Source organism: Anabrus simplex, chromosome 12, assembly GCF_040414725.1.
Source record: "Anabrus simplex isolate iqAnaSimp1 chromosome 12, ASM4041472v1, whole genome shotgun sequence".
NCBI classification, from domain to species: Eukaryota; Metazoa; Arthropoda; class Insecta; order Orthoptera; family Tettigoniidae; genus Anabrus; species Anabrus simplex.
The window spans coordinates 75,077,847-75,090,631 of record NC_090276.1 but is presented as its reverse complement, the minus strand read 5'-3'; the positions used below and the strand labels follow the sequence as shown (position 1 = coordinate 75,090,631).

Genomic DNA, 12,785 nt, shown 5'->3' with positions numbered 1-12,785 from the left:
ATCGTAGAGTGAAGCTGGTTTCGTCAGGAACCAATTGCACGCGTATTCCTCCACGCCCTCATCATCTTCAAATCGTTGCCTTGCTAGAGCTTCTTTAAGCGGTCCAAACAAATAGAAATCGTACAGCGATAGGTCAGGGTTGAAAGGAGGATGATCAAGTTGTGTCCAGTGCATTTCCTGGAGTTTGGAGACACAGCTGCAGTATGGGGCCTGGATTTGTCGCGGAGGAGGATCACCTGTTGAATCGGTTGGTCTCAACTTTTGCCGTGATATGCATTCCTCACCTTGTTCAACAGCTTGCAGTAGTAAACAGCATTGATTATGCGTCACTCGTACAAAAAATCAATGAGCAAAATTCCTCACAGGTCGAAAAAAAAAAAAAAGTTTGAAAGAATTGTGCCAGCTGACAGCCGAGTCTTGGCTTTCACTGCGGATGCCTCCCCTTTTCTCTGCCAATCCTTACCGGCTTGTTTGGATTGGACCCACATTTCATCACAGGTGAAGATCTAACTAAAAAATGCAGCTCCTTGGTTCACAAACCTCGCTGAAAGCCTGCGAGAGACCTCCAAACGTCTCAATTTCTGATTTTCGGTCAAATTGCGAGGGAACCATCTAGAACAGGCATCGTCAATCGAGAGTGAAATGCCTTCGGAGCCAGTTTGCTCCCTGCTCTCGAGGAACGAGAAAAGCTTAGCGAGCAATTAGGGGAAGAAGTAGGGGAAGTGCATGACGTAGTTTGTATTGAAGGCCAGTGGCGCAAGTACAGTACGGCCACGGTATGCAACCCGCCTGACTGCTGCTCTCTTGTCACGTGACACTCGCCCCGAGCGGAGCAAGTAACACCGTCTCCCTAGAGCAACTACGTGATGACGTCTGATCTAGAACACACTTTATGGAACTGTAGGTCATTTGTGATGACAGCTGGACAGCTCTCATAACTTATTCCAACCTGTTTTGCAATTTTTTATCCTCTCGCCTGTCAAGAGTCTTCAAGAATGTCTCAAACCGCACAAATGTTTTTGTCTGTAAATGCTAGTCCAAGGACAGCAATCATGTTGCTGATTTTCCACATGTTTTCGCCCTTCCTTGAACTCTTTATGCCAGGCAAACACAAGCGTTCTTGCCAATGTTTGATTACCAAACTGTGCAGTCAATCTCCAGAAAATTTCCGTCGCTTGAACTCCTTCACTAGCAAGAAATTGTATAATTATAGTTGCACAGTGGAGGGCTTCGCCTGTTGCTCCAACATCGTGAGAGTCACTGACGAAGCGGTTCAAAGTACGTGACTGCTGGCTCTCTCCACTCCTAATGGCCTCTCCCAAGCATACTAAAAGCGTGGATCCAGTGCTACCAACTGCTGATATTCAGGAACAAAAATCCTGTTTACATATGATTGACCTAAACAATTAGGAGAATCTTCTCTTGCTTCATCTGTGGTGGACTGTTATTTAACACAAGACGGAGCCTATATGGTAGTGTCTAACTAATGCAGAAGAATCACTGCTGTTTATATTGACTCATAGCTTTTATTGTCTGTAGGAGAGCCAATGTCCTTCGGTCCCTTTGAGTGGGCTCTGTCATATATGAACTATTGAGTCGCGTTGACGCTAGATATTTAGTTTGGAATTATCTCTATTGGTCAGTGTTGTGGTTTCAGGACTGTATGTAAGAATTGGTGTATAATAGGACTTGTACAATGTCATTTTTGTTTTCATAGGTATTTGCTCATCCCACAGCAGGTGTCTTACCTGGTGGTAAAATTGTGTTGCCTTATTGATTCGACTGTTCACCTCATGTTTTGCTAGGTTGTCATTTGATAGAACGCTACCCAAGTATTTGAAAACTGGAACGCTGTTCAGTTGGGCTTCATCTAACATGACTATTGGTTCTGCTCCTTCCCCGTACACTTTCATCACCACCGTCTTGGTGTTACTGATGTTTAAACCCTATTTCTTAAACTCCTAATTCCAGCTTTGCATTCTCTCTCCCAATTCCTCTTCTGAGTCACTCCAGATCCCATCATCATCTGCAAATGTGAAGGCTTTGATATCTCCATGTTCTTTCCTTTGAATAGACTTCATTACTACATCCATCACAATAATAAATAGAAGTGGTGACAATGAGCTGCCCTGCTGCACTCCTCTCTTTGTTTCAAACCAGTCCTACAAACCACATCCTACTTGAATACAGCTTCTGTTCCCACTATACAACATTTTCACTTTGTCTATGAGGCTGTCTCGCACTTGAAGTTCTTTCATGCATTGGCAAATTCTTTCCCTTGGTACACTGTCTTTCAATTATTTATTAAAAGTGTCAAGTCTTTCTTAATGGTGTATTAAAAAGTGGACAAATATAATTTTCTCTTAGGAATTAATAGTTAATGATTTGTAAGCTAGATATTTAGCATTAAGACTCGCAATAAGTGGACTTTTTTAGAATCGTTGTGCTATGTGAGGTTTATTGTGCATAAGGGAACATTGTATGACCTCCTTCACATCCTGCACTGGTTCCGGAATAACTTTAGAAGCTGCAAATTATTTCATGTTCTTCAATCACTTTAATTTTCTTCTCGAGCGCAAGCTTTTTATGTTTAGAACACATTTGTACTGTACTGCACGACTCTGAATTAATCAAGAAATCACTACAGTTTTATTCCACTCGTACTCCACAACCTGTTCGCTCATCCAAAACTGAGAACGAACGATCTACTCTTGCAAGAGGGGGTGGAAGGATATCTTCCATGCAATCACCGAGTTTATGGTTTAATGGTTCCTAGAAGTCCACATAAATTCAGCCCCAAAAATAATACCCCGCTGCCATAAATAATTCAAAACTGAAAATGATTATTTTAATCGGATTACGTGCGGAAATGGTACCCAAAAATGGTTGTTTCCATGTTATGCAGTTTTCTGTTTTATAGGATTATTTAGCTTACTCAATATTCCTCCATTCCAAGATGTATTTTTATTTTTTACAGGTTTCTGCTTGTAGACACTCACCATCAGGTTGACTGAGGAACTCAACACACTGCCTCACCACAGGAGGGATGACCTCGCCGCCGTTGTTCTCCTTGATGAACTGCAGCGACACTCCAAACTGTTGGGTTGGTAGAGGAGTGTGGAACTGGACGTTGGCAACCGGGGCAACGGCCTGCTGAGCCTGCTGGAGTGTGTTCGTATTCTTACACTTCTGCAGCAACCGTTCGTCATGCCTAGGATAGTAAACCAGATGATGCTGCACTAATTACATAACATCCATCATAACACGTTTACACTCTATTACATACAATAGGCTCTGTACTCAATGACAGGGACAGCTTCAGCCCAGTACCTGGCACGATAACACTTACAGTACAACAGACCCTAACCCACCACCACGTCCGCCTTTTCTGGATCCGAAGACAAGCTCAAATCAAAACATACATAAGTCGGTGGAAAAACATCTGGACTCCAAATACAGAAGAGTCTGTCAAGAAAGAACTATTCTTTCCCGAAACATACAGCAGGCTGTCATTTTCACTTAGTTTGTCACCAGCCATGGGAAGATCAAGTGTTAACTTGACCATCCTAAAATTAACACTGTGCTTCCCATACAGTGGACCTGTGCCGTCTCCAGTGTCATCTGAGCACCTGTAATGTGGAACTCTCAAAGTCGTAACATCATGTACATCAGCTACAAACAGTCCCTGGAACTTTCAAAGTCGTAACATCATGTACATCAGCTACAAACAGTCCCTAGATTTCTTTCACCACATCTTCAGTAGTTCAATATAAGTACAGGAAAGAAACAAAGGAGTGTCAAATCAATTCAGAGAGGAAAATAGGGGAATAAAAACAGGAACACACATAATAGAATGAAGACAATGGTAGGTCAGTGCGAGCAACAGAAATAGAAGACGAGGACAAACATGGAAACACAAAAGTACAAGGGCACTCCTCACATCTTCACACACTCCCTGCTCATTAATTCCATTATAGTGTTATATGTGTTCTAATTAGTGCTTTTGACAGACTGAACAACATTAACCCTAGAACTGGTAATGTCAAATCTTGTGGTGGCAGCTTTTACTTGTCTAAATAAAATACAAAATACACTAGAGTCCCGTTAATCCGAACTGAAATATTCAATTTTTAAAAAATTCTCCTGATTGAAATGAAAGAACATATTATAGAATGAAGATTTACTTGCATTGTATTAGTCATATTTTACTAGAATAACTTAATGTAAACATAATTACACATCATAAACTATCAATCACTGGTCGTTTATCTTTACACAGTCTGTTAGTTTCTTGTGCCGTAGTGACTGGAACCTACTCGAAGATGCAGCATTAAACCAGCTTCTCATAAACATCAGTGGGCGTAGCAGCAGAGTGTTGCTCGATGTAGCGTACGGCAAGTTCTAAGGAAATACAAAGTATGTTACAAGTGTTTATTTACATATCCACCTATTCAATACAAAGAGATCTTTTTAGAAATTAAATATTATTATAAAATGTTAAGGGACATGTTTCGCCCATATTAAGGGCATCATCAGCCTCAAATTCAAACCTGTATGGTGAAAAATCAGGATCCTGATTGCTCTTACAAGCCATAAAAAGGGGATATCATTATAGGTGTCAGTCTAAACATACAAAATATTAGAATGTCCTTGGCTAAAATATATAGTCTATAGTCTATATAGTCTATAGACTATAGGCAGCTGAACAGCCATTTAAGAGATCTGTAACAGTGTATCAGCTTTGCTTTTTCTTATCATCTTCAAGGAGGCACATTTCTGTTTCATTATAAAGACTGAGCTGTTTACTGCCCTACCCCAACAAGTTTTTCAACGCTCCGGAAATTATATTCATGTGAACTTATGACATTCAGCTTGATACTGCAATTTTAGCCAAGGACATTCTAATATTTTGTATGTTTAGACTGACACCTATAACGATATCCTCTTTTTATGGCTTGTAAGAGCAATCAGGATCCTGATTTTTCACCATACAGGTTTGAATTTGAGGCTGATGATGCCCTTAATATGGGCGAAACATGTCCCTTAACATTTTATAATAATATTTAATTTCTAAAAATATCTCTTTGTATTGAATAGGTGGATATATAAATAAACACTTGTAACATACTTTGTATTTACGTACATTTCAATACGGACCTAACATGAGAATTATAACATGTAAGTTCTAAGGAAGCCACGGCATCTGAATGTGACACTAGTTGTTCATTGTGGTCTTCTTCGTCGTCACTCTGTTCCTAATCAACTCCAGATTCTTTCTCCACCATAGCTACAGTTTCTTGATCTCTTTGTAATTGATGACAGTCAGCTTCCATCCACTCGCTAATGTCAATTTCACTGTTGTTTTTTCCTCTACGGGTTCTTAACTACGCTACTGTAATTTTATACAGTATTTTGTTAATGGAACTGCAAAAGAATGGACATTTCAAATTACAGTATGTACTGTACTGTATTGTAGAAACTATTTTCCTCAGATGTTTTAGGAGCCGGCCTTCCGACCCCAACTTGGCACGTTCGATTCTGGCTCAGTTCGGTGGTATTTGAAGGGGCTCAAATACGTCAGCCTTGTGTAAGTAGATTTACTGGCACGTAAAAGAACTCCTGCAGGAGAAAATCCGGGCACCTAGGCACCTCCGGAAACCATAAAAGTAGTCAGCGGGACGTAAAAACAATAACATTATTATTAGAAAATATTTTCCGGTTAATCCGAAAATTTCGTGATCCGAAAAGACTCTGGTCCCAATTAGTTCAGATTAACGAGACTCTACTGTATCCGCAAGATATGAAATAAATGTATGAAGTTGTATATACCTATGTAAAACTATTACACCGAGGACTGTCGTGGTGACACGAAATTGCATAAATGTTTTGACTAGAAAAATGTACAGTCTGTTTAAAGAGTGTAATTCCTAAATTAAAAATGTAATTTTAAAAATTTTGATCATATATATACAAAAAGGAACATGTCGCAAACAAACTGCGATGTACACATTCTCAACATATCTGTAATGCACTAACAAAAGTTTCATCACTCTGAGAGGTACATTCTTGAAATAATAGGGAAAGTGTTATGATAGGTTTGTCATCACTTTCACTTTCCGATATTTAATGTGAGGAAATAGCCGAAAAACATTCCAAATATGACTGTGAGTCTCTCGGTTCAGTCTCAATAACCTCAAAGTCAGATCCATCACTTTCATCTTCCAATAATTTTGCACAACTTCACTGCTCATTTTCCGAAATGAAGTGAAGATGCCAAACAAACACTGTACTAAGACTGTGATCAAATAACAGAAGTAAATAACTCACACCGAATGAAAAACTATGAAATGAAACTGAATAGCAATGGCACTGGAACAGATGGTCCGAAAACTGCACCCTTTTATTTCTGTGAAATTCCGCCCAAAGAGATTGTAAATATGAAACTGAACTCCCAGCTGCTGTGGACAAGAAGTAGACTGTCGTGACATCTAAAGTTACATTAACTAAGTCGACACTGGAGAATTTGACTTCCTTCTTATCATATTACGGGAGCAAGTGGCTGCACACTTTGGCCGATGTAACTACCAGTTTTAAACTCCACTGTCGGCAGCCACGAACATGCTTTTCCGTGGTTTCCCCACTTTCACACCAGGCAAATTCTGGGGCTGAACCGTAATTAAGACCACGGTTGCTTCCTTCCCATTCCTAGCCCTTTCCTGTCCCATCGTCACAGTAAGACTTATCTGTGAGGGCGTGCATAAAGCAAACTGTAAGGAAAATAGTTTCTGCTGTTACAATGTTTCCAAATTTAACTATCCAGTAAAAGGGAGGGGGGAAAACGACGATGGATGCAGGAAAACAAACACGGTTAACATAAAAAATAGGAGGAAAGCAAAATAATAAAATATGGGTCTTTATTTGGAAATTTTCATCACGAAATCTCATAATAAATTATTATTATTATTATTATTATTATTATTATTATTATTATTATAAATAACAACTGTGTGTGGCCTCTGGAGAGGCCTAGTGCAGGTCTTTCGAGTTGTTGTGCGATAGGCGATCTAGACGCCTATGAAAATGCGGCCCTACCTATGATATACACCGTCAGAATTAACAACAGAAAGTTAAAATGTTCGACCCAATCGGGACCCCTTCGGCCAAAGGCCAGCACGCGCTAACCATTTAGCCATGGGAGTGCACATGCTCATACTATACACAAGGGCATTGAAATATGCAACCACAATACACGTGATGAAAATAAAAAGCGTGAAATTTACTACCATTTTGTTTCACTTTTCTCAGGTTACTCTCATTGCAAATTAATGACATACGTGGATATTATGGTGTCCCTTTGCGGACAATGTCACAGTGGGGCAGCCAACTTAAGAAGACAATTGCGCAGGGGGCAACAAAGCGGTCAACAGGCCTCTACAATTCCACACACTCCACAAGGTACGACGCAAATAATAACCCTGTGACTAATTAATAAGCACCCGGTACACGCCGTGACTATTTTAAACTGCACGAATTAGTTATTTTCAACAAAGGTGACAGCCAGCCAACTGCAACACAGAAAATGGTGGTAAATCTGAGTTTTCACAATGCCTCCACTTTAATTCCTGTAAATAACAATACGTTTACAGGTCTGTTAGTGGGTTGCGGCAAAGTATTGGAACCAGGAGACTCATAGTGAGTTTGCGTGTAATAACCTGCGCACAGCACTTCAGCCTACAAGATGTTTGCACAAGGCTAGCAACTCTGAATCGCTCGTACATTCTTGCGTACCAGGTTGTCGCTATTCTATGCTAGAGTACTGCGCTGTCGCTTTAAATTCAAAAAACTTTTGCGTATATTTTTCTTACATACGATCGATCAATGCGAGAAAATTGTGGCCGAGGACAAATATCTTTTTGACGACTGATGTGATAAAACGATAGATGAGGGGAAATTTAACATTGGAATTTAACACAGAGATCGCTAATTTACGGAAGATGTCTGGGACAATTTCAGACCTCAAAATTTGTTAAGCAAGGCTAGTGCTTTCAGATTATGGAGAGCTTCTAGTACTTAGCAAGTAAACTGATGCAGGATGCAGAGTTTCTGAACTTTTGCGTATATTTTTCTTACGTACGATCGATCAATGCGAGAAAATTGTGGCCAAGGACAAATATGTTTTTGACGATTGATGTGATAAAACGATAGATGAGGGGAAATTTAACATTGGAATTTAACACAGAGATCGCTAATTTACGGAAGATCTTTGGGACAATTTCAGATCTCAAAATTTGTTAAGCAAGGCTAGTACTTTCAGATTATGGAGAGCTTCTAGTACTTAGCAAGTAAACTGATGCAGGATGCAGAGTTTCTGAAGAGGGCTGTCTGCTACATTGTTGAACTGCGATTATCAATGATCACCTAGTGTTCAGCAAATTGAAGATTGAAGAGTCATGTGTTCCAAAGGTTTGATACTAGAAGTATTTTGCTTTTTATAAATAATTATTGAATAAAATACATTATGACTGGAAAAGATGTACCTTAGAACCTCGATGCACCTTTCCTGCAACTGTCGCTCTCCCGTATTCATTGTTCAATTTATTCGGTCCCAAAATATTCCATATAATAAGGGAGAAGAAAATAAAAGTGTGGAAATTAAAAGATATGGAAATAAAAGAAAAATGCCAAAATGTACTGAAACAGCACATACCTAGAACTAAAGTGGAGCGTGTACACGAGGAGTTGCAACATGACCAAGAAGGCATTTGTAAGGTGTGCAGAGAGTGATTGTGGCAGAATAACTAAAACAGGGAAGTATAAAGATATCCCATGGTGGAATGAGAGGGTAAAGGAGGCAGTGAAAAATATAAGAAGAAACCATTGCAAATGTGGAATAGGGAAAAAAGAGAAGAAAGTAGGATAAAGTATCAGGAAATAAGAAGAAGGTGCAAGAAAGTACTAAGTGAAGAAAAGAAGACCAGCTGGGAATGATTTACACGAGAGTTGGAAGACTATGTCTATAGCACTAAATAGACTTAAGAAGAAAGCAGGTGAAAGAGAAAAAAGAAAAGAAAAGAATACAACCAGAGGAGCTAAGGAAAAGATGAAAGCAGTACTTCGATGAACTCTTGAATGTCAGAAAGGGTGTAGATGAGATGATAAGAGGTAGAATGTGAAAAGACAGAATTCAAGAGTGAAATTGCAATGGAAGACGTGGAAACTGATATCAAAGAAACGAAAGTGGGAAAGCAGCAGATTGGATGAACTGTGTGTGGAAATGATAAAAGCAACAGGACCTGCTGGTCTCGAATGGTTCTACAGGCTATTAAGATTGGAAAGAAAAAGCTATACCAAATGACTGGAGTAAAGTAGTAATACAATCTCTGTTTAACCACTTGACGTACTTTGACGGATCTCTCCGTCCTGGCTCTCAACCGCACTCCGGTACAAAGACGGATCTCTCTGCCCGTGTGTAGTGTTAATTTCTGGACCTGCTCCAAGCCGGTTTCCTTTGTGAAAGGATATGATATTAGTAAGGTAACCTCTTGACAGATGGAAGCACTGTTTTATTCCATTAATGCATTCCGTGGAAAGAATAACCTGTAGCTTAGAAACCTCATCATAAGCGAAATCATGGCTGCCTCCAAGTCGAGTGACAAAGCGATTATAAGGTAATTTTTAAGAGAGTGACATTGATATTGAAATAAGCGATGAAGAATTTAGTGAAAATGAATGTAGTGAAAGTAGTTCGTGTGACAGCGACGTGAGTTTGTAGGGGTGAACAAAGTGCTGTTTTGCCATCAAATGTAACATTGAATTTTAGGCCTACATCTGATACTACACCAACGGCTTCTAATCATCTTTCACTTGATAGGGAATGGAACTGGGAGCACGTAAATAATACTCCAGAATATCATTCATGCATCGCAACTGGTGAAATAAATAGTGTTGTTCAAAGGCGCCTAGGACAGTACCCTAACGAACTGCAAGTTGTGAACGAATTTCTAACAGCAGACTTTTGGGAACATCTAACAAAAGAGACAAATGCTTATGCAAGTAAATGTCTTGTATCTGCTGCCGACGATACAAATAGGGTAATATCATATGAAAAGGAACATTGGTTTCCTGTATCTGTGGATGAAATGAAGGCCCATTTTGCTCTGTGCATCCTAAGATCAAAAAATAAGAAGCCCTCACTCCAAGACTATTGGTCTAAGCGCAGGGTTATGGAGACTCCAATTTTTGGAGAAACCATGCCTTTCAAGAGGTTCAAATCTATAAATAAATTCCTCCACTTGTCCAGTGATGCCCCTAAAACTGCTGGTGATAAACTTAGGAAAGTAAGGCCTGTGCTTTATTTTAGTTTTAGATAGATTTCAAAGGTCTATATGCTTGGAGAAAAAGTGTCTATAGATGAAAGTCTGATGAAGTTCAAAGGTCAGCTTTCATACGTACAATATAACCCATCAAATAGAGCCAGGTTTGGCATAGAAATATACAAGGTGTGTGCATCTGATAATGGGTACAGTTGGAACTTCAGAATTTATACTGGGAAGGAGAATGGCAGTGAAGTATCTACAGTGGGATTACTTTCAAGTGAACAAGTAGTTACGGAAATGTGCGGAAAGCTTTTGGGTTGCTGGAGAATGCTATACAGGGACAACTGGTACAGTTCACCAACATTATTCAGAAATCTACTGGATAATAAGACTTATGCTGTTGGTACAGTGAGGCCAAACAGGAAGTTCATGTCCAAGGAACTCAGCAGCACAAAGCTGAACTCACCTTCGTTTCCAGTAATGGGGTTTTGGCTGTGAAATGGGTAGACAAGAAAGTGGTGCACATGCAACACAGCAAGCCAGATTACCTTGAAGTGGTGAAGTATGATGGCAAGAAGTTCAGACCCAATCTTGTTGTTGACTACAACTGTGGAAGGGGTGGTGTTCATTCTCATGACCAGAGAATCGCATCATTCCCCTTGATGAGGAAGTATGTAAAAGGATACAAAAAGATATACTTCTACATACTAGACATGACACTTCTGATTTCCAACATCATTCATCGCCGCCTCAACCCTGAGAAGAAGTGAGTAGGCTTTACCAGCTTCCGGATCAATTTGGCCGAACAGCTGTTGGCAAGTGTGACCTTGCCTGACAATCCAAAACGAGGACGCCCAAGCCCTGGGAATACACCACTGAGACTTCAGGGCAGGCACTGGGGACACTTTCCAACCAAAATACCCCCAACAACAAAGAAGGTTATCTTGTCACGGAGATGCAAAGCCTGTGTGACACGGGGTCTGAGAAAGGAATCATTTGAATGCAACCGGTGCAAGGTGGCGCTCACGTAGATGAATGTTTTATGATCTACCGTACACATCAAGACTTTACAAAGTGCAACTGACAGTAGTTTGAATATTTCCTCTCATTAGGTTTCTGTAAAATATGCTTTTTCAGTGTCACTGAGAATATGTAAAGTAATGAAAATAAATGGTACACCAAGGCATAAATAAGTTGAATTAAATGGTATGTGAATGGGTTAACGCATTGCTGACTGGAAGGTTGAGCTTGTCATATACCCTGTGGACCGGACATTTTTCTACTGAGCATACTCGAGTGCACATTTTACAAGTCAAGATTTTATCCTCAAAGTTGTAAATACCTTGGCTGATCTGTCTTTATAAAACCATCTTCAGCATCAATTCTTAATACATCATCAATGTTTACATCGTTGTAGTCATCAATCACTTGAATAAATGAGCATACTAGGTAAATTATGGAGAGTAGGGGCTTGAATATCACTTCCACTATCAGTCTCACATTCATTTTCCACCAAGTCACAATCACTATATCCATTTGAAAGATCATCGGCATACAATTCTTCTAAAATATCGTCATCAGCTAACACTGTATTACGTGAGCGTTCCATCTTATCATTGACTGAACCAGCAAAAAGAAAGTCGACGTTTCAAAAGTAAATCAAAGAATAAAAGAAGGCGGTGTATAAAAGAAAAGTGGCAGATATACATCTATGATTTATTCTACTCAATGTGCAAGTCCAAAATAGTTCAATATATGGTCAAGAGAGGTCACAGGGAGAACGAAAACGATGTCTTGAATAAAACGGACATTTCTCAGGGCCCGTCACCCATGTGTTAAGAAAGGGACGAGAAGGTATGTGATAATTATTGCGGAATCACACTCATATCTCAGATAGCAAAACTTTTTGAAAGGCAATGAGAAGAAAGGTGGAAGAAAATTACAAGAGCAATATGGCTTTCCAAATGGAAAATCAACACTAGACCCCATCTTTAGTACCTGACCGTTACTGGAAGAACATTGGGAATACAGGAGAGATATGCTGACGGCATTCCTTACGATACTGTCCCCAGAGCAAAGGTATGGAATGTAAAGCAACTGAAAGGATTTGGAAAATAAATGATAGGATATCTGCAAACAATGTACAAGAACTGTTGCAGCAGTGTCCAGACTGCGAGACGGAAGTCAGCTGTCACTATTGGTATTCGCAAAGAGTATGGACGAAATTGTGAAGGACACAAATTTAAAATAATGGGACAGGTAGCTGTTTATATTGTGATGTGGGGAACAAACAGTAAGGAAGTACAAGGGCAACCCGACGAGTGAGATGATTTGAACATCATGGAATGAAAATCAGAGTGGAAAAGAGTAAGACAGTGGGACGAGAGGAAAAAGGGAAGGGAAAAGAATTATAGGAATAAAGGGACAAAACCTTGAAACTGTGGAGAACTTCAAATACTTGGAAATCGA

The 12,785-nt window shown here is 39.7% G+C and overlaps 1 protein-coding gene across 3 annotated transcripts in view; it reads right to left on the bottom strand.

Moving 5' to 3' along the window:
- The window catches only part of RhoGAP68F (Rho GTPase activating protein at 68F), a 91,367-nt gene that overhangs the window by 46,990 nt on the left and 31,592 nt on the right, over positions 1 to 12,785 (bottom strand). For all 3 annotated transcript variants that reach the window (XM_067156414.2, XM_067156412.2, XM_067156413.2), the window contains one exon: positions 3,000 to 3,211. In XM_067156414.2, coding sequence (XP_067012515.1) covers positions 3,000 to 3,211 — 212 coding nt within the window. The remainder of the gene's footprint in view (positions 1 to 2,999; positions 3,212 to 12,785) is intronic.